The sequence below is a fragment of the Epinephelus moara genome, chromosome 11 (genome assembly GCF_006386435.1).
Source record: "Epinephelus moara isolate mb chromosome 11, YSFRI_EMoa_1.0, whole genome shotgun sequence".
Lineage (NCBI taxonomy): Eukaryota > Metazoa > Chordata > Actinopteri > Perciformes > Serranidae > Epinephelus > Epinephelus moara.
Window position 1 is genome coordinate 16,845,745 of NC_065516.1, and position 23,722 is coordinate 16,869,466.

The following is a 23,722-nucleotide window of genomic DNA, read 5'->3' on the forward strand; positions in this document are numbered from 1 at the left end:
ACCCCGCCCCCTATCCAATCAGAAACCTTCCCTGCCCCGGACCCGAATAAAGGCGATTAAACTGATCTCCTGTGTAAACCCTCATTCGGAATGAATATTTCCCATGTAAACTACCTGGAAAGACTTTAATTCCGAATGATTTCATTTAGATTTATTTCATTCTGAATGAGAAGCCATCATGTAACCGCACCCAGTGTGGAGATCACTACTGCGCAATCTCTGGCTCCAAATGATGTCATCAACGCAAACATTGGTGCACCATCAGCAAAGGGAAACCCAACACATTCTCACTTCGACCTCGTCATATATTGACGTTTCATCATGGACTTTCCACTTTCGTTTTCACAGGAAATTTTATGTTTCCATACAGTCTCTTTCAAAATAAATGCATAACGTCGAATTGAAGTTTTTTTTTCCTTCAACAACAAACAGACATGGTTGGGTTTAGGCAACAAAAACACGTGGTCAGGTTTAGGAAAAAAAGAAAAGGGTTTGGCTTTAGAATCTTACGGGACGCAAATACCACTCTCCTGGGTGAAGGTCAGTGTTTGTTGGACCCATCCACCACCCATACTGCCCACCCTAGTCGGACTTTTGCCGCCTTAACTTTTGTCCGTGTCCTGCCGCATATCCCCCTGAAGACTTCGGAATGAGACCAGGTTCACAGACCAGGCAAATGTCTGGGGCCCCACAAAAAAAAATTGGTATATTTTGTAACTATAAACCCCCTTGAGCCTCCCATAAAGGCACCATACAGTGCACCACCACTGCCTCAAAAAAGCCCTGTACCAACTGCATGACACCTGGATGGCGTTAGTCTATGACGGGGCCTTTGTGGGCTTCTTTGCCGGGGGCCCCCCAGAGTCTAGGATCACCTCTGGGCGCAAAATGGCAGCGGCCGTACCCACGAACTTTTGGCTTCATTTTTGTACAGTAGGAGGATGTAAAGACGTGTTGTTCATCTTTACAGACAGTCTATAACCTAGATGAAGGGAGTGCACACATAAATTTTGTAAGACAGGCCGACAACTCAAAAAGTTGGCTTACTCTGTGGGTTTCTTTTTCTTGCCTGTGTGTCCTTGTGTGTCAGTCTGTCACCTCTTTAAATTCAGAGGCTTTTGCAGGTCTGTGAAGGCAGCATAGGCAGAACTCTTCATGAATTCATTATTTCCCTCAACAGCACTTTGTGGAGTTTTGAGTTGCAAGGTGGATAATTGATCAGTCGATCCAATCAGAGCTGATCAGATCAGATTAACAAAGGAGAGGAGCAGCTGTTTGTGAGTGAAAGCAAACTTAAGACCCAGTGCAATGGATGGTTAAGTTTCACTTTCACTTCACCTGCTGTTCTGCTGCTCTGTCTGTGCCCAGAGTACACTCTGTGCTGTGAGAAATTGGTGCAATGAATAACCGAAAGGTATATATATTCCAACAGCTCACCTAATGAACAGTTCAGCTCCAAAAAATAGAAAATCAAAACATGGCAGCAGATGTTTTAATCAAAGCAGGCCGCTACGAATAAATTAAGGTTAGGGGAAACCTTGCTAAGCTTGCTAGCAGCTGGTGGTAGCTTCACACTTAGCTGTATCGATCTCGTCCTCTAACTTAAAAAAGCAAATAAGCCTTTCTCCCATAATCTCACACTATTGCTCTAAAATGTGCGTAGGCTTATCACCTCTTAATGAGGGCAAATGTTTTTAATAATCTTTCAGAAGCTTAACAGGTATATGGGTGGCATTTTTGCATGCAGATCATAAACACAAGCCAGCAGATAGAGCGTCCACACTATGTTGTTTCATGGTATATGAATATAAAGAGGATGGAAGATAAAGAGGCAGGTTTGTTGAGTCTACCTGCCTAAATTAGGGTAAACATAAATATAATGCATCGGTGAATCTGGTTGTGTGTTGCTGCGTCTGCACTTTCCTTTATCTGATTGTGCAGCGACACAAATCAGCCGCCGCACATTCCATCTCATCTCATATTTACCCAACATTCAACTCACCCTTTCTTTGGCTTTGCTTTGTACTATTTCTCTTTTCACTTTCAACCTCTAGAAAGCTTAGAAATCCCCCCGACTAAACACATACACACACACGCACACACACACGCACACACGCACACACACACACACACACACACACACACACACACGAAAGGGTTTTATTCTTAGTCCCTACCAGCAATCTCCTGAAAACACAATACAACTTATTTGACAGTCTAAAGAAAATCAGACAGCCTCTCAATACACTAAAGAGGTGAGAGCTGCGGGGCGCTCAATAGAGAGGCAATTCATCCATTATGGCCGTCACTTACAGCAGAGGGAGGCTGGACTAAGGAGGAGGGGGACCTGGGGAACGGCACATTTATAAGGAGAGAGCAGAAATATTGTAGAGGAGTTTGAGGCAGAGAAAGAGGTTTTAGGAAGGTGGGACAGAGTGGGATAATTCTTTCCAAGTTTTGTTTATACGTGCTGCGATCCAAAAGTGCTGGGCGGTGTATGTCCAAGAAAAACAAGAGCGGGAATTAGCAGACCCACTAGACTAAAGCTTCACTTTATTGGACATTGTGTTTAGACAAGGTCTTTGTTCTTTCGTACTGAGCTGTGTTTAATTTACAGGAAATTTTCTGTTTATCACAGCTGTTCTGTGGCGGAAAGAGCCCACACTGGATCACACACACTTTTTATTTAGTCTTTTGTCTGTTAAATTCCAAACTATGAGGTTTTTATCTAAATTAAAAGTCAGCTTTTTTTGTTTTTTATTGCTGAGTGATACAAAACAGTACAGAGTTGGCCTATAACCAATGCATTATGTCGATGGCACAAAGCACGTAATGTGTTTTATGTTTCCTAACTGTGAGTTCTTTGGAATACTTGGACTTGGCATTGCTCACCGTAATGACTGGATGGACAGAAAACAACTCTGTCTACTAGAAATAGTGTTCATACACTACTAATTTGTTCGCAGGGACATGTAGTTGCTTGGATTATGTTCAGGTTTTCAAGTAAATACAGTGCTATGATTTTGTACTGCATGTGTGATTAGGTTTAGGCAACAAAAGACTTTTAAGAGGAGATCTTAGTTTTACGTCCTGCCTCCTGCTTCATGTCACTGTTCACTTTTTAATATTCAACCAAGAACGTGATCTTACCTTAACCTTAACCAAGTGCTGCATGAGCCTAAACATAACCATAAAAAAGTTTAAGTATGCTTTAGTTCAAAACACATCATCAGTGAACGTTTTACTGATATGTTAAATATAAACATTTTGTAACTGGGCTGATTTCCTCATTACGTTGGAAAAAAAGCCCAGTTTAGTTGGTGTTACATTTTTCTAAAATGTTTCTGCTGTTGCAAAATTAGTAGTATTTATAGTACTTTAATTTGTGCGAGACAGTGTTGGATGAAGTAATAAGATATCTTATTCAAGTAAAAGTTGGAACCTCCACAGCTCTAGCCTCTCACCCAAATGCGGTCACTTCTGGCTTCAAAACACCAGGATGGTGACGGCTGAAATGCCGAACTCGTGGCTTCAAAATTGGAGTCCACAAACCAGTAGATGACATCACGGTAGCTATGTCCATTATTTTTACATTCTATGAAAAATACCCTGTTACAAGTATTGAAACTCTTACTTAAATGAAAGTAAAAAAGCATTAGCAAGGTAAAAGTACTAATTATGCAGAATGGCCCATTTCAGATATATTATTGGATCATAATTACATTACTGGATTAAAGGCCTAATTAGGGATGCATTAATGTGTTTCACTTAATGTTGCAGGGTAGTTTGGTCTATAATAATTCGTCATGACTTATTAGCTGATTTATATTATGTATTAATAAACTGTATTTGTAAAACAACTGAAGTTGTCATATAAATGGATTAAAATGTACAATATTTGTGTCAAAAATGTGGTGGAGTAGAAGTAGAAAGCATGGACTGTATTTAAAATGGACAAAATGACAGTTGCCCAAAAGTAAAGCCAAAACATCAGGATTGCCCCCTGGTGACTGGCTGCAGTACAGGTTATAAATCCCACCCCCCATCATATTAGCAGCCCAAAATAAAAGATCAAAGTTCACATTAAATAAATTTTTCCCAAAGATACTATCTATCTTTTTTAGGTCGTTTTTATCACGCTGATGTTTATTCAAATGTCCATTTTTAATCGGGGGTGTGGAGTCATGATTGACAGCTGTGTGTGTCAACTGTTATACTGCTCATGATTAAGTTGGACAAGTGTATGGGCGGGAACTTGATACTGCAGCTCCCCCTCCTAATTGCTACTGCACAGACTTTAGCTGTCACCTGATGTCACCAGTGCAACATGGCAGCGCCTAAACTGGGAATTTTTTGGCTTCATTTTTGTACAGTGAGACGAAGTGGACACATGTTGACCATCTTTATACACAGTCTATACTATAAGGTAGCATACATGGTAGTACTCAGATAAAGTACAAGTACCTATATGCACTTCCTACCATATGTAAGTAAAATACTTGAGTTAATGAGCTTAATTACATTCCACCACTGGCTATATGTTGGATATGTTTATGAGCTACGAGCACTTTCAACAAAGAGTGATGTTTCCTTCTCTGTTTGTTTCCTTTAAATAGCGTTCAGAGGCCTGCCATTGTAAAAAAATGGCTATCTAAAAATCTAAAGTAAGATTTCACAATATTAAGGCCAAGATTTGGGGAAAATCAGATTTAATAACCATCATTTGTGCAGCAGAGATGTTTCCTGTCTTGTTAATCATGTTATAATCCTTCAGATTTGTATCTTAAGGGGTTCCTGAGCCCGAGGCTGGGAACCACTGACACATGATATCTGGGTTTTGGAGTGCTGACAACATTGTCTCAGTGAGTTCCTTTATACAAATGCGTATTTGGTACCTCAAATATAAATGCTTGTGATCACCCATCAGCTAGATAACAACATGTAATGCATTTGCTCTGATACAAACATTCTCATGTATTTTCTGAATCTATGTTTTATATTCTGGTTGCAAAGTGTGACAGCTGGCCAAGTAAACAGCATGCCACAGCTGGATATCCGTCGACACAGCTGGCGACGGTCAGATCATATATCATCACTGGTATTCACAGCCTCTACACATCGAGCCGTCCACATACACACACTATACAACACAAAATGTTGACCAAAAATAACCTGCCAGTTCATTACAACACCTGCAGTGTGCTGACAGTCACAGTTACTGTCCTGGCTTTATGAAAGTTTCTTCTCTTTGTTAACATAATGCGTTTATCTTTCAAGACATTTCCAGTTTTAATATATTCTGTCTCTTTTCATTCTTCAGGCATCTAAAGCACTGTAATCTAATAAGTGGCTTTGTAATGTTTGTGTGGTTTATAAACAGAAAATATCAGTTATTAAAGGGGGGTTGTTGAAGTAGCAGTGTGCATTAATGTCTGCCACACTGTCATTTCTGATAGTAATAATCGTTTTTATCATCAACAAGGAAACAATCTCGATTAAGTCTATAAAATGTCACAAACTAGTGACAAAGATATAAAACAGATGAAAGGAGCAAATCCTCATGTAATGAGAGGCAAGATTAAGTTAATTTTCAGCATTTTCCTTTCCTTTCCATTAATGAATTAATTGATTAAATGATTGTTTCAGCCCCATTCGTATGGAAGTCCATTCCCGCCAATGTGATTAAAGAAAAAGTTCCTGTCAGTCATTAAGTTTTCACAAAATGACTTAGCATCATTTGTTATAATTGTAAGATGTAAAGTCAATATTTTGAGAAACCTTATTATTATTTTGAGATACTAATGCTGGGTTCAGACTACACAACACTTTTGTCTGTTCCGACAGTCACTATGTCAGATTAGGTGACTGTAGAGTCATAAAATCGTGCCATGACTTGGCCGACAGACATGACACACTACACGATTGTCCACACCAATCATTGCTGGTTGTCTTTCATGATGTGCATGATGTCATCGGGTTGTTCTCGTTCTATTTTTCTTATTATTGCTACTATTTTAGTCACTGTGTCTGTTCATAGCCCAGCCGAAATGTTGTTGTAGTAATGTAAAAAAGCGCCAGCAGATGGCAGGAGCTACATTTGAAGAACCGTACGCAAACATACAAGTCACTGAATCCTCCACAACAAGTTCCTGCAAATGTTTCACAATAAAAGCCTATTTAGAAAATGGAGGGATTCGCTCAGTCGAGGTTATAAGGGGCTTTTAATTTGAAACAGATACAGGAAGTGTTAAGTTTGAAATGACGGCGCGATACATTAACTTTATCAAGGCAAACGGGAGCGGATTAAAAGTAAAAATATAAAGATACAGAGGGATTAATAAATAACGGCCCGTTTCTAATGTAGTCTGTTTCAAATAAAGCCGATAGCCTCTGCAGCCGTGGTGAGTAAAAGCCCCACCACTATTTTTTTAATTTTATTATTTTATGTCCGTCTCCATTATAAAGAAGTTACATACTTTGCTAGCTTGATGCTAATGACAGTACTCAGCGGGTTGACAAAGTGCTTCTGCTGTTTCACACCATAATTTTTCCCTATTTTCTCTGTTGTGGTAACGTCACTGGAGGAAATATTAAAAAGGCTGGGGTGTTGTTGTCGTACAGTTGTCTATGGCAGCAGCTAACTCACTGTTCCTATTGGTCAAAATGACGGCTCTGACAGGAGCAGTCGTGAACAACAAAAAGAAAATCAAACATGCTAGACTTTCTGTCAGGATGTCGTGAGGCGTGATGTCCGTTGTCGTCAACTCTGACATATTACGCGAAATGAAATGATGGATTATCGCATACGACACTCACTGGGTTCACGATATGACACTGCATCGGGCTATAATCATGTAGTTTGAAGCCGGCATAGGTCATTATGTCGAGAGAGTTTCTCATAATGTTACCACACTATGTCATTATTTTGAGTTACTAAGTCATTACTTTTTTATCACTACGGTAAGTCATTATTTGCATTAAGGTTTTTTTTTTTATCATTTTGCAATACAAAGTCATTATTTTGAGATACTAAGACATTATTTCAAGAAAGTTTCTTATAATGGCTTGTACAATCTTTTTTTGATCACACTGGCAGAAATAAGCTTCCATAAAATTGTGAAAATTGACATTAGGACTCAATAAGAGATGAAAGGACTAGGGCTGTACCCAAATATTCGGATATTCGAATATTCGAATATTTGTTTCTATGGGTAGGTATTCGCTATGAAAATTTGGTATTCGATATTCGGTTGTTGTTTTTTTTGTTTTGTTTTTTTTAATTTATTTTTTTTAACATATTTTTTTGGTGCTAAATGTAGTCTTTTTGTTGTTGGTAAATGTAGGTTATCAATAAAAATCAAAACTTTTAAATTGCATTGTTAAAAATGTGAAAATATAGTATAGCCTACTGAGCCTGTGCGCACGGCACGCTTGAGCGCATCCGTCTGAGGCTGTGGATCAATGCCAAGTTTTACCACTTTATCACTATTCCCTCTAACTTGTAGCTGTTTTTTCGTTATCTTTTGAATTTAATATGAATTATGGAACCGTTTTTGTCAACGTTTGTTTCGCCCGTTTTGTACAATAAATTATTGTTTAAAGTTTCAACAAGTTTCTTTTGGAGTGCATGACACAAGTGTGTTTTGAAAACGACCGCGGACTGTCACCTGCTCAACGCATCAGTACCTTCGGATGCCATGACAGTAATAGCCAGTAATGTCAAAACATCATTTACAGACCGATTTAACAGACGATCACTGCTGCCCGACCCACAGCGGGTTACAGGTCGACCCGCGCATCACTACTCAGCTCAGTCTATAAGGCTGTACACAACAGTAAGGCTATAGACATTATATTCTATTCAGGCCGGCAGAACCAGCAGCGCATTGGCTCTACAGTGCACGGCACTGCTGATTCACCATTTTATTACAGCACAGAGTGTCTGCCAGCAACCAATTACTTGCAGAGGCTTCCTACAACTTGTTTCAACGGTTCCGATTTAATCAGAAGACAAATTAAACAGGATGACTAGCCAATGTGAAAATCAAAAGAAAGCATAGAATAATGTACTGAAGGAGACTGTTGTGCCATCACATTTTTTTGTGGTTTGAGAGCAAAGATCCGGTCGCCGCTGTGCAAAACTCCGCAATACAATTAGGTCTTACAACTTACAAGGGCTTACAACTGGTATCTTGAATAAGGCTGCATGCCGACCTCATCTTGTCACCTCGTCGTTAAAGAGTTTGAGAACTGGCTGCTGTAGTGTTTAGAAAGTAACTTAAACTCTGAAAACACAAAACAAAGTGTAAATATAACTCTGCTGCTGTTTCATCACACTAAGTTGAGAAAAGATGTTTCTCTGCAAAGTTTCAGCATCGGTTGCAAAAAGAAATAATATTTGCTGGGGTACAAACTGACTTGCTGACAACAATAAAAGCGGGGCGGAAAGATGGTCCAGTGGGGAGAGGACGAGCTGACTGATAGGCCCTGAAATGGAGGGATGCAAGGAGGGCGTCTCGGAGACAAAGCCCCAGAGGCCTGCAAGAGGCAGATAGCTGCCTCCTCCTCCTCAGTCTCATCCCTCCATCTCTGTCTGGAGGAATGCAAATTCTTGTTATCTCCTCTCTAGAAGCGTCTGAGCCTGTCCATTCCTCCACACCGTCATCTCGTCTCTAAAGCCAACTCAACTTTGCCACTGATGGAGGATCAAGTGGGGAAAATGAGACAGTGACGATAATGATGATAAGAGACACGGTGGATTATTTCTTTATTATTCCAGTGGCAGTTAAACGCAGCACAACATCTCTGAAATAGTTGGGTAAGAGCAGGGCTTTAGTCTTTGATGTGATAATAGCTAGTTGAGGTGTTGTGGTTTCGCCGTCAAGACTCAAGTGGAAAATTGCTTTGCACACTCTGGCAAACACGTCTGCTGCGTCACGTGTCAAACCCACACACACACATCTCCTGATACCCCCACCTCCTTATCCATGTCTATCAGGGTGTGCCAGGCCACTTGGCACAGGGACTCCTGTTTCCAGTCCAAACCCTTCGGTCTGGTTTCTCTTCCAGTTCAGTCTGGTGTGGGGTTGGTGGTGCTGAGTGTTGGGAGTGGTTTGTTTTCATATCCCCCAGTCTCTAGCAGACTATCCCGTGGAGGTGAGAGCTGTAAATGGTCTTGTATCAGGCTGACTGCTCGGCTGGCAGAGTGTCAGCAGTGGTTTTGTACTGTGGTTTGTGCCAGACGAGGCTTTTCAACTTCCCAGAGACAACATCTAAAGAAATAACTCATTGTTTGGTTCGTTTCTGTGCTCAGGGCTGAGATATCTTTGTACAGTAGCCACGCCACGCTCACTCACAGGTAAACCAAGTGCCAGGAACACATGCAGACACACTCTCCTTCTTCTCCATTTCATAAATGCAACGGTACTCCAGACTCATTTTTTATAAACCTTACCACATTCCCTCCCAAACCCAGCAGCAATAAAACACTGTCTGTGTACAGTCTAATATGCCAAGCACATCGAGTATATCCAATAACAACACTAATAACTACTATTGAGAGAACAGAGTCCAAGAACAGTGTTCACTTACCACCAGTCGCCACGGTGATTTCACGCAGGAAATGTCCATAAAAAGGGAAATCGAAGGACAGATTAACTCTCTGTGAAGGGAAAAACAGACAAATGACCCCGGTCAGAAAGATAGAGGCAAGAGGAGGATCACAGAAGAGACTGTTCTCATCTTAAAAACAACAAGAGGATTCAGATCAGAGGGAAAATGTGGAAGGAAAATACAGAGGTCTCTACTTTGTGGGGAAAACAGTGGCCATTTCTGAGGAGAAATATAAAAAAGAGATTTAAAAAAGAATGCGGTAAAAAAAAAAAAAAAAGACTTTAACAACATTTTAATACAAGAAAGAAAAAAACATATCCCTCCTATAAACGTCAGATTTGCAAGAAAGCAATAAAACTGAGTCTAATGGTAGTCATTGGTAAATACATATTTACATACAGAAGTCAATTTTTGCTTGAAAATTAAAAAAAAAACAAAAAACCCTAAAGCCATATTCACACAGGTCTCTAGCACTATCAGCGGACCTCATGCGATTTAGAAATTACTCCCCTACGTCTTTGTTTCGAAATCTGTGCTTTACTCAAATTTACTGACGTTAAAAGATATGATGTGCCCAGTCATTTCTAACTCCACTCTACACAACACAGAAACCCTACACAGCACCACCAGCAGTGATGTACAGTGTTAACCTCCTTTTTCCTTTTAAATATGGGGTGGCATCAGCTCAGTCCATAGGCTTGGGTTGAGAACCGGAGGGTCGTTGGTCAAGTCCCCGCCCGCACCAAATATGTAGTGTGGACTGGCAGCTGGAGAGGTGCCAGTTTGCTTCCTGAGCACTGCCTGAGGTACTCTTAAGCAAGGCACTGAGCCCCTAACTACTCAGGGCGCCTGACCATGGGCAGCCCCCTCACTCTGACATCTCTCTGTTTAATGCATGTATAGGTCCTGTTTGTGCATATGTGTGTATTTTGGGCCTGTGTGTTTATGACAACAGAGCGAAAAATTTTAATTTCCCCTCAGGGATTAATAAAGTATATCTTCTTCTTCTTCTTTATCATCTTCTTCTCCTAAACAAACAGAACTGATTCTGCCACACACTGTCACATGTTCTCCATCTCATCATCTATCAAGACTTTGCTCTTCTGATTGACTGGAGCTTGCCTTTTCTGCCAACAGGTCTCCATGCTGTGTAGCGACATGAGCCTCCTGCACCCAAAATGCTGTCAGAACTTTGATTTATAATTGCCAAAGTAGCCTTCATAATTCTCTACCAGGAATGAGGCAGACATGAGGTGTGGAAAAAACAGAAAACCTAATTATGACCCAAAATCAATGAGGTGCCGATTGCACAAGACTAATAAACCCCGTTTCCACCGAGCAGTACGGTTCAGTTCAGCTCACTTCAATACACATTTTTTTCCATTTCCACTGTAAAAAGTTGTGGATGGTACCAATGGAACCGTTCCGTACCGTCCCCATTTTTGGTCCCCACTCTGTTGGGGTACCTAGATCTGGTACTAAAAGGTGGAGCTGTGAACACTGCAGTCTGTTGATTGGTCAATGGCGGACGGCAACTCTTGCTCAGGGCTGAGTTGTGGCTGGTTTTATATAACCACTGTTCATACCGTGGTAAGTTTCATAGTTTCTATTATAACTATAGAAGTAAAGGATGTTTTGCTGCCTGTCGCAGCAGCTGTAGTCTGAGAAGAATAACTCAATTCACTGGGCCGACTGCCGGCACCTTTCAAGGTGGAACGTTTACTTGTAATGTTACTCAAAGCATGAGTTGACGATGTGAATCCATCAGCACACCTTAAATTTCACTGTGACAACTCTGACCATTGCTTTAGTTTTTATTATCTCTCTTGGATGACAGACACTTTTAGTAATGAGTCGATCTTCAAGCATCTATATTAATTTCAACCGGATTATGTGAACTGCATATATTCTAATCCTCACTTGGAGAAAACAAAAGCATTGTGGAGTGTCGTTCCTGTGGGCTCTGGCCAGTTGAGCTTGTCTTAGAAGGACAAAATGCACAAACCTGCTATCTTCAGCATGCAACCCCCTTCTGTGGATGATAAACAAGGTGCAGACTTCCAACTATGAGGAAATACAGCGAGTGCTGGACGGAGCAGTGAGTGACAACAACCACACCCACATTTAAGGGTACTGCTTGCGGTGGAAACGCAAGGGTCTAGGTATTACAAATTACCACAGATCCTGAGGTAATAATAGTCAAAGCAAATAGAGCTTTTGTAAAGGTTATGTGTTGGTTTGTGGAGATTTTGTCTTTTAAAGTCAAATTGTGACATTCAAGATTCAAATTATGATATTTACTGAGGCAAAATTTTAAGATAGTGAGTCAAAGTTAAGAGATGTGTCTGTTTTGACTTACTATCGCATAATTCTAATTTACCATGAGTATTTGTAGTTTAAACCAAGTCAGCAATACAGTATTTAGGATATTCATGTTGTAATAACCTCTGCCTTAAGCTCTCTTTTTTAACCCTTGACACGACCATGTCCATGTCTGTCATTTTTCATGGGAAAAACTGAATACAAAAATACAACTGCCTTCATGGAGAGACTGTCTGAAAATGTGCGCTGTTATCCCAATATTTAAATAATATTGCATCTCCCCCCTCTGTGTGAAGGCTGGCTTTTCCCCAGTGTGCTGGTTTAAAAAAAAACTTGGCCAGACAAATTGGTTCTGTCTGAATATAACCTGACCCTTCTCGCCTTTTAAAGCTTCGCCTTTTATAAGATATGTTTTATAAGATATGTTCTAATTCTTTCATATATCATTTACTAATTCCTAAAATCTCAGACTAAGTATCTCAGAATTTTTATTTACTTTCTACGATTTGTATCATCTCTAACTTTTCATCTGTTCTTTTTTCTTCCTCTGACAGAAATGGGCTTCCATACAATTTTACAAATCTGTTTACGGGAATTAACACAAAATAAAAAGAGCTTCAAGAAACTATAATATCATCAAATGACTCTTGGACCAAATGAACAACAAACTTCTCAAGCATATTACCACAAATGATGGTTTATGCATTTAATCCCTGATCTGAATATGCTATAGTCACACTGCCAGAAAATGTTATGGATATAGACAGTCCACAGTAAACATGCAGCTATTATACATGATCCTAGATTATGGCAGGAGGAGTCATCCTGTGGCAAACCGCGCTGGATCTCACAGACTATATAGCCAATCCAGAGCTTAACTTTCCTACAATCCTGTGATGCAGTTGACCTCTGCGGCTGTGTTTTGTTTTACGACCTCATTGGCCAATTCCTTTTCAGTGTCGAGGGCCAAAGCGCTGGCAGGCGGCAGTGCCAGGAGGGAACGTGGAAGTTTTCTCCAATCCTGTTCCAGCACTCAGTTTTATGCAGTTTCTCAGGACTTTAACTGCCATAATAATAAACTCTATTTGTCTAAAATGTTAGTGTGCTGACACGGTGGCTGCATTTCAGCACAGATGGTTTTCACTTCTTCTCGCGCAGCAATTTCACAATGAAATCATGCAGGCAAGATTTCCATATCTCCTTTTTGACTCTGCATAGTTCTGCTGGCCATTAAATTAGGAAATTCACTTATTGATTTTTTAAGCCAAAGTCAGAGAAACCTCCCACATCCCCTCCTGTACTGTTCAGAAGAAAAGCCTCGGCTCTTAGCTGGGTCGTTCTGTGGCTACAAACAATAGCTTGCTTCAGATAGTTTGGTTCAATCCATCATTACATGACTGAAGGTAGAGGAGCAGAATGCACAATGTGGGACTCTATTCTATCCTCTCGCCAGCTATTGTGTGTGTGAGTGCTTTTTCTTTTTTTTTTACAGACTTTGGCTTCCCTGCTGCCATGCTGCTCTGTTTCTCCAGTCAGTCTGCTGCTGCCTTGTGTGACCTCATCAGTATGCACCTCACATGGGTCACCTGCTAGTGCAGAGGTGGAAGGAGGGGAGCTTTTAAAACTTTACTGCAGAGGAGATTTTTAACAGTTTTAATGCATAAAGGACTAATTTACCTCTTTCTTTAATGATACAGGAAACAAATATACTGATGGATGGTGTCTTTGAGGTTACATATGCAAATGTAATTACTGTAATATTTTAGCATTTAGCAAGTCTGTCCAATAGTCTACTGTCACATACACACATGTATCACATACAGTACACAGAAACACTGAGTTCCTCTTCTTTGTGTTGTTGGCATTGATTTTATCTTTCTGTGTATCTTTGGGCCCACATCACTGGATAAGCTAACAGGCTTGTAGGCACCAGTAGCTGATATGATTGGCGTCATGGTGTGTGTGTTTGTGAGAGGATTACATCTTAAAATGCAGACTGGTGTTGAAAGAAACAGTTGAAACAACCCAAGCTTGCTGATGCTGTGTCACTTAGCACCTGAGCTGCAGCTGCCAAGTGATTTCTGTGCAACTACACGACAGCTAAATTACATTTATGATGAAACTTATAACTTATAAGCAGGAATGCCCTCTAGTAGTGCTGTTCATAAACAATCTGCAGCATGTTCAAGTAAACCTCAGACACATTAACCTCTGGCAGCGTTTAGCTGATTTTTAAAGGGGGTTTAAGAGACCACAACTGTCTTTAAGAAGACCTATCATTATTATTATTATGCTCATTTTAAGGTTCATACTTGTTATTTGGGTTTCCTCACTTTCCTTAAACTGTGTGTGCTGGAACACCTGTATTCACCAGCTGTCTGAGACGCTCCGTTGTAGCGCCCCCGTCTCTTGAAAAAGCCTAGTCTGCACTGACTGGCCAGCGTTTCTGGGTTCCCTGTTTCTGAGCAACTCTGCACCGTCATTGCAGTCTAATAATGACTGTAATGGACAATAGCAGCACTTTCTACATTAAAAAAAAATCAAATAAAAGCTTTTAAACCCAAATCTTCATGACTGGACATGTTCCATCAGGAATATGAGCCGAAATCAGCAACTAAGACTCCCTGACGTTAGCATGTAGCTACATGTAGCAGTGAAGGCTGCGTAATGTAAGCACTTGCAGTAGTGTGCCTGGAGCAGATGACCATATAAAGGAATCCATAATTAGCTGATCTCAGATTGTCTCTTAATTAGAAAAAAACAATTTAAAACAGAGTAGATATGTTGCAATATACTAGTATTGATGATAAATGTGACTATGAAAAAATGAAATATGGATATCATTTTAATAATACACATATGGTAATATCTTGTAAATAATTTGGTGGCTCTCAAATCATTCCCGTTTCTTTCTGTTCCTGCCTTGTCTCCCTCCTCCAGCACCATCTGGTTGCCTTTTCACCATCCATTAAGTGTAATTGCTCTTATTGTACAATTTTGCACAGTTGTGGTGACAGACTCTTTGTCTCCCTACAATTCCCTACACTTGTATTTTTAGTGAAACTGATTTGCCAAAAAAAGTGACGAAACACAATGGACACAGTTGGAGATAAATTTGACAGATGGTACTTTTGGTTTTTTTGGAGATATCCCAATAATGTCGCCAATGTGAACTCTTTTGGCCACAATAATTATGTAGTGTTAATCTGACATTGTGCCAGCCTTAAAACAGAGTATTCAGAACAGTCAGAGGCTGGGGTTCCTGCTCACATGGATTATTTTTGCATACATTTACTTTATTATTTGGAACTATGGTCACATTTNATATGACAATAAATATTAATAATAGGCATAATAGGTCCTTTTTAATAGAGCTGCAAGGATTTGTCTACTTATCAATTCGTCAGTTGCCAAAGAATTCATCGGATACTATTTCAATGATCAATTAAAGATTTTTGGCCTTTACTTTACTTTTAGTCTTTAATGCATACGACAGTGAAGTGTGAAAGAAGGAGAAAGAGGGGGGGGTGACAAGCAGCAAAGGGCTGCAGGCTGGAATTGAACCCGGCTGCTGGAGCAAGGAATAAGCCTTTGTTCATGGGACACCTGCTACAGTATATCCACTAAGCCACCAATGCCCCTTCAATGATCAATTAATTATTAAACCAAATTTTTAAGCAAATAAAAAAATGTCTGGTCCCTGCTTCTCTTTTCCATGAGGATCATTGTAAACTTAATTTCTTTGGGTTTTGGACTGTTGGTTTGACAAAACGCGACATGTCAAGACAACATCTTGGACTTTTATTTTTACAGACCAACTGATTAATCGACAAAACAATCCCCTGGGTAATTCATAATGAAAATAGTAATTCGTTGCAGCCTTAGTTGACAACATTTTGACATCCTATGCCCAGTTCAGACCAAAGATTTATGGCGAGAAAAGCTGAAACAGTTAACTTGCAATGTGCCATTCTGCAATGCTCTTAAAACCTGTTCTGATTTCCAGCTTTTCAGGCTGATTTTGTGGCTGAATATGATTTGTAGCTCCTTAAAATATGAACGAGGATAGTGACGGTGAAATACTGGCTACAGTTGCATTTGTAGTCGTGATGAAACGGTGAAAACAGAAACATAACGAGCATCAGATGGACTGCATTCATAATAAATACACGACAATAATATAAATAACCAGCGCCAATTAATTAGTCAATGAGAATGTGTGTGTGGGAGGGCATAAGCATGTAGAGCGAGCAGCAGCAGCGACCCACCATCCGACACCAGCACACCATGAGGACGGAAACAGAGGGCTTCACTTCAGCGGAATCCACTACAAGCCAATTGGCTGTAGAAACAGGTGATGTGCTTTATGTTCTAAAACCAGCCGCCAATGATTTGACCAGCAGAGTTGAAGGTGACACCATCAGTCGGCTTGAGTCAAGCTCAGACCGACTAGTTCACACTGCTACAACTTTTCTCTGCAACGTTTCTAAATGGTTTTGTCTCATCGTGAATCTTTGGTCTGAACTGGGCTTCAAAGTGCAGCTAATGACAATAAGCGACAGCCCCTCAGGTTGGGGTACATCTGAATGTCTTTTTTCTTATAGATAAATGTTAACGATTGGCCAAACATCCACAAAAAAGCATCACCTTACACTTGCCAAGACACCAAATCCAAACCAAAGTCACCAGGTTAAATGCTACTTCTAAATTCTCCTCTCACACGTTCTGTTGACTTACCGCTGCTTGTCTGTGTGTGTTGGACAGAATCCCGTGGATCTTCACTTTGTCCTTGTCCATCTGGTCGATATCTACCCACAAGTCTTTGCTCATCGGATCTGACGGGTTGTATGTTTTCGATGTGTAGTAGTTGTGATCTGTGTCCTCCTGTAGAAGTGACAAAACAAAATGTATCCTGTGAGTTTACATCCATATAAAGACTGTGAAGAAGCCCAGCGCAACAAAAGTTATTAAGTGGAATGTAATACAGCTTGAAGGAGAGAGTAGATATTGCTGCGTTGCTCAGTGAATTAAGCCGCTGGAGTCTGTGCTGGTATTATTCTGCATACAGCCAAGAGAATATATGAACACATCAAATTCAAAGCAATCTAATAGACGGTGAGCTATTTTTAAAAACATTTCAAACCTCTACACAAACAGAAAACATATACAAATGGAAAATCAACAACGTGGAGTATTTTTAATTTCACTGCAGAACAAATAACCTGCTAAATTAGATTATATGATGCAATCACTTCCAATATGCGTGCACTCTCTCCGTGCCTTCATTCAACTATTTTCATTAGAGCACAATCAGCACGCGAAGAAGTTTTAATATCTACTAATCAAATTAAAGAAAACCAAGAGGCCAATCAACTTCTTCCACTCTTAAAACCAGACTGCACAGTCAGGACTGCCTTTTATAAGAGAAACATTTGTGGACTTTTATAAGCCATGTGGGAGCTGCTTTTATTGTTTCCTGTACAGAATTAGGAAGAATGCTCATGTCGCGGGCTTCCTATTGCTCGTCCCTCTCTCCCTGTGGGTCTAATGAGATACCTTACAGCTGTGCCTTTTATCTAAAACATTGTTAAAGCTAATGTTTTGTTGGGTAGGGAGACAGGGAAGTGTATACTGTGATCTCACTAATAGGAACTCACACAGCTCTGTGCAAACTTTGATATAGGGGTGGTATTATTTTGAGCTACTGCGCTTTGGTTGTCAAAAGGCCATGAGACAAACATTAATTAAAGCACAGTTCTTCTCTGTTCAGTTCATTTTGCTTCAAGGATTCAGATTTCCCTCGGAGAGTTATAATCTAATACCTCTGCACAATATTCAGCCCCCAATATTAGACAGAGAGATAATGTTTCAGGCTTAGCGAAGCCTCGGTGGGATTGATAAATATCAAAATTCCAAATGGAGTTCAGCCATGTAGGTGGTGTTACTTTTGATCAATTTGTAGATTTAAACAAACACTGACAGAATCCCTTCATCGCAGCTTGAAGTGCAGACAAATCGTGTCAGGGAAAAAGCCCCCCCCAGGCAGCCTTAGTCAGCACATTACTTTCAGAATAGAAAACAAGGGCACTTGTAAAAGAGCAGACACAAATGCACAGCTGTAAAGTTCCCTGCTAATCAGCACAAGATGTTTTCTGGTCTCGTGGAGAAGGATCGAGGGAGACGGAGGCTCCTCGGAGGTGAGAGGGGCCAGTGAAAGGGGGAAGGTGGGCAGGGTGGCCATCGTCCAGCTGGGTGTAGGTGGACATGAAGCTGTGAGCAAACAGAGTACGGGGTGCCTGACCGGAGAGACCGTCTCACACATACAAAAAATACACAATTATAAAGAGAGCTTTGGTGGGAGGCTGTGGGAGGAAGGTACTGTCTGTTTCTTTAAATCATGCACTGGAAACTTGCTCAGTGAGTTAAGTGTGGTGCTCGATGCTGATGTGTGAAAATATAAACATGGTGTGAAATGTTGCTACCGGCTCTGTTTTGAACAGACTTAGCACTGTGGGCCGCAATCCAATAAACATTTAGAGAATAGAAATCTCCACCCAAATAGATTTACAAAACATGGAATCATTATAATAGATTACAAATTAAATAAAAATTCAACTCAGATTTGTTCAGCTAGCAACATTCAGTCTGATTATCAGGCTAACAAAGAGCCATACTCACACATATGTTCCATATGATGACTCTGTAGGAATTTAATATAAGTATAAAGTGTATTTTTTGCAGAAGGGAACTTATTACTATACTGACATGTATGAATTCAGTGAGAAACATACTGCCTTCACTTGCAGACTGTTTTTACAGAGGATTATAGAGGACTGATGCAAAGCTTCATCACACGGTGTAACAACATTCACCTGAAGCTCAGTATCAGAAAGACCAATGACCTCATGGTTCACCGCCAGAGAAACAGGCAAGAACACAAAATTGTAGCCGTGACAGCAGACAATGCTTCACATTTGAATGTTGCTGCAAAGAACCTACAAATTCTTGGCAATAGACATTTGTGTGACATTTTGTCATAATTAGCACATTAATTCTTGAGTGAACACCTGATTTGTAAGGTCACTGTGACCTTGACGTCCATGCCAAATGAGATATCAAATTCATGAGAATGGAACCAATGGACTGAAAACCCAAAAACATATTGCCTTTGGCCATTGCTGTGGTGCAAAGGCATAAAAACCTGAACAGAAAAATTACTACCAACATTTTATAAATGTAAAATGTTCTGTGCACAAATCATCCACAGAAGGACAGAGCAGAGTATTTTTTAACATATTTATTAGAAGCTGTGAAATGATGGTGATATATATTCCTGTTTTCACACAGTACCTGAGCTGAACCTCCGCATTCAGCTTGTTTTGATCTGGTGTAGGTCTGAATGCTGAGGTCCGGCTAAGGTGGCTGAGACAGGTAAAGACTTAAGCTTGAATCTAAATGAGGACAGTTATTGCATCCCTCCTCTCTCTCCCTTAATTTCCTGTCACCTCTACAGTGTCAGCCATCAAAGAGGGAAAAAAATCACCATCTTTTACATTTCCCCCCAAAAAATAATTGGTATTTGTTACCCTCTGTCCATTTGGGGCAGTGACACCATGACTACACTGTCTTGTTAATGTACTCTAGAAAAGTTATCTACAATGTATTTCAAATACACTGCTCAAAAAAAACAAGATAACACTTAATGTGCACAGTAAAACATCAAGTCAGTTAAACTTCAGGAATATCAATCTGTCCATTTAGGAAGCACAAGTGATTGTGAATCAGTTTCACCTGCTTTGGTGAAACTGAAAGTGACAACAGGTATAATGGAGAGGCAAAAGCAAGACAACCCTCAAAAAGGGAATGGTTTTACATGTGGTGGCCGCAGCCCAATCAGGTTACATAGGTAGTCCAGCTCCTCCAGGATGGCACATCCATAGGTGTGGTTTCCACAAGGTTTGCTGTGTCTCCCAGCACAGTCTCAAGAGTATGGAAGAGATGCCAGGAGACCGGCCATTACACGAGGGGAGCTGGACAGGGCCGTAGAAGGGCATCAACCTAGCAGAAGGACCGATATCTGCTCCTTTGTGAGAGGAGGAACAGGAGGAGCACAGCCAGAGTCCTACCTCCAGCAGCTACTGGTGTGCATGTTTCTGACCAAACTGTCAGAAACAGACTCCATGAGGGTGGCATGAGGGCCGGACGTCCTCTAGTGGGACCTGTGCTCACAGCCCAGCACTGTGCAGCTTTATTGGCATTCGCCAGAGGACACCAGAACCGGCAGGTCCGTGATTGACACCCCATTCTCTTCAAAGATGAGAGCAGGTTCACACTGAGCACATGTGACAGGTATGAAAGAGTCTGGAGATGCTGTAGTGAACGTTATGCTGCCTTTAACATCATCCAGCATGACCAGTTTGGTGCTGGGTCAGTGATGGGCTGGGAAGGCATACCCTTGAAGGGTCACACAGGCCTCCATGTCATAGCCAGCAGTACCCTGACTGTTGTTAGGTACTGGGAGGAAATCCTCAGAGCGACTGTCAGACCTTATGCTAGTGCTGGACAATGCCCAGCCTCATGTGGCCAGAGTGTGTAGGCAGTTCCTGGATGGCAAAGGCCTTGATGCTATTGACTGGTCCTCTCTTTCCTCTGACCTAAATCCAACTGAGCATCTATGGGATGTTATGTATCGGTGCATCTGATGCCACCAAGTACCACCACAGACTGTCCAGGAGCTCACTGATGCCCTAATCCAGGTCCAGGGAGGAGATCCCCCAGGACACCATCCGCCAACTCATCAGGAGCATGTCCAGACGTTGTCATGCAATTTAAATATATCAGAAAAGAGGGCAGAGCAGAAAAACAATAAAATTGATAGTTCTAGTATATGTTTGGGCTACATTAGAAATCAACATTTGCCCTCCTAAAGACTTGCACAGAAATTTCAAATGCATTGCTAATGCAAAACCATCCATTTGACACCAATTTAATGAAAACCCAGCCACTTTCTATATACTGTGCAAGCATTTTAGATACAAACTGTAATGTAAAAGTATAAGGCGATGCACACACACACACACACACACACACACACAACTCAAGTGGGCTGAGTTCCAATTGACCCTCAGAGACACGACAGAAGTGGAGACGAGCCTGAGCTACACTGAAAAGCTCAATGGGGGCTAATGGAAGATAGATGGCCACATGATGAACAATGAGAGGAGAGGAGAGGACTGTGACCTCGCAACTCAGGCTCAGTCGGTAACTCCTGTCCCATTTTTCATCTGTCCATCACAAACTAAAACTAGATAGAGATGGAAAAAAATTGTAGTCAACAATGGTACATTTTCTGTCTCTAGAGCAGAAAAACAAATGGTAGAAAAGATTCATTCACTAAGACTCACTCCCATCTCAGTCTGAGGCTTTTACTCATGCTGCCCACCACATCAATATTGCATTATAGTGAGACCTGAATATCTTGTTTTCACTTCTGAATGGCTCCTTAACACAGGGGAGACCATGAATATAAAGGAATCCATTGCTTCGCATTCGCAAAATTATTCTGCTTGTTTCTTTTAAAGAAAATAAGACGTCTTGAGATGTCTCTTAAAACTGGTGCTGAAGACATACTTGTGGCTGTGATTCACCAATGTCTGTCAGAAAAATAAAGGAAGAACACAACAACAAACTATAATCCCCTCAACTGCAACCATGGCTTTGCTCCTGAGAAAATAAAATTTCATGTATGCACAAGGAGGAGTTGAGCTCTGAATAAATGTTCAAATATGTTGGGATTAAACTGTTTGTCAGCCAGCCCTCTTCTTAAGATAGTACCATGCTGCGCGCACACACACACACACACACACACACACACACACACACACACAGTAGCGTACGCTGTTAAATCAGACTGCAGCCTGTTTGAAAAAGCATTAAAAAGGATGCCATCGCTCATGTGTGCAGCTCTTCATCAGCTGATAATGCCTGTGATCCATTATTCATCGTTCCGCTCCACCGTCTGCTTCTCCGTCTCCTGCCAGTTGTGTAGCAGCTTGATGGTATTCGTGGTGTGTGTTTGTGTGTGTTTTGAAACTCAAGAATGTGAAACTACATACTCTTCTGTGCAGCACTGGCCAATTTCTCATTCTTTTTTAATGGTAGTGTGGTGTCTTCAGTATGATGTAGAGGTCTTCACAGACCAGAAAAAAAATGATACCAACACCCTGCATGCGTTAATTATTTTCACTCATGTATTTGAAATACTGACACACAGACCATGGCAATAAAGTGACTCTACCTCAACCTGCTTGTAATTTCGGACCCAGTCAAAATTAGGTGCCCAGGGCAGGTTCCTCAGAATCCAAACGACCCGTAAAGACATCAACAATGCATCTGAAGTATCTTTTTTTTACTACTCCTGGTGGCATTTGAAATGCTTCAAAAATGTATGATCACTCTTAAAAATCTAAAAGAAACTGAGAAAGAGGGCATTATAGTAGCTTACCGGGTACCATAAAGGTTGAGTCCTTACCGCAGAAGCCCAGGTTTGAGTCTGGCCAGGGCCCTTTGCTGCAGGTCCTCACCTTTCTCTTACTATCAATACAGCATAAAATTGCCAATGAGTATCTGTATACCCGATACAAAGTCAAACATTTTCAGTGGGTGTTGGCCTCTGCCAGGGTTGTCCCTTGTTTCAGATTCTGTTTGTGGTATTCATGGATTCTCAAGGTGCAGCCAGAGGCAGAATATTTTTTGGTTTGGGGACCTCAGAAATGCATCTCTGCTCTTTGCAGATGATGTGGTTCTGTTGGCCTCATCACACCGTGACCTCTGAAATACACTGGGGCAGTTTGCAGCCAAGTGTGAAGCGGTCGGGGTGAGAGTCAGCCCCTCCAAGTCTGAGGTCGTGGTTCTCTGCCAGAAAACAGTGGATTCCCACTTCTGGGTTGAGAGAGAGTTACTTCCTCAAGTGACGGAATTCTCAAGGTCTTGTGAATGAGTGAAGTTAAAATGGAGTGTAGGATGGACAGGCAGTTTGGTGTGGCATCAGCAGTAATGCAGGCATTGCGCCGGATCGTCGTATTGAAGAGTAAGCTGAGCCAGAAGGCAAAGCTCTACACTCACTGGTCCATCTACATTCTGACCCTCTACTATGGTCATGAGTTTTGGGTAGTGACCGAAAGAATGAATTTGTGATACAAGCGGCTGGGCTTGGACTTAAGAGATAGGGTGAGGCGGTCAGACATCCAGAGGGAGCTCAGAGTAGAGCCACTGCTTCTCCACTTTGAAAGGGGTCAGTTGAAGTGGTTCGGGCATCTGATCAGATGCTTCCTAGGCGCCACCCATTAGACGTTTTCCAGGCACGCCCAACTGGTAGGAGGCCCTGGGGTAGACCCAGACCCCACTACCACTAGAGGGATTATATCTCATCTGGTCTGGGAATGCCTCGGGGTCCCAGAGAAGGAGCTTGAAAATGTTGCTAGGGAGAAGGACGTGTGATATATCTTGCTCTGCCTGCTGACCCCACAACCCAGCCCCAAAATAAGGGGATGAAAATGGATGCATGGATGAAAATAAGAAAGGTATTGAACCAGGATGCTTTTCAACTGGATAAATATTTGAGTGTCAGGCTGAGATTGCTTAAAAACAATGAAAACATGGAGAGAATAAAGTGATTAAGCAGTCTGAGGTGAATCTAAGCACCTGATTTATAATTTAAGTGTTCTTCTTTGTTGTAGACGTATTGAATGACATTTTCAAGATGTCTGATGTCAAAACAGAATATGGT

At 41.1% G+C, this 23,722-nt stretch overlaps 1 protein-coding gene across 1 annotated transcript in view; it reads right to left on the reverse strand.

The window, feature by feature from the left end:
• Positions 1-23,722, reverse strand: part of plxdc2b (plexin domain containing 2b) — a 144,777-nt gene that overhangs the window by 62,511 nt on the left and 58,544 nt on the right. Inside the window, exons 3-4 of the mRNA XM_050057050.1 lie at positions 16,672-16,818; positions 9,592-9,661 (exon numbers count right to left, since the gene is read on the reverse strand). Coding sequence (XP_049913007.1) covers positions 9,592-9,661; positions 16,672-16,818 — 217 coding nt within the window. The remainder of the gene's footprint in view (positions 1-9,591; positions 9,662-16,671; positions 16,819-23,722) is intronic.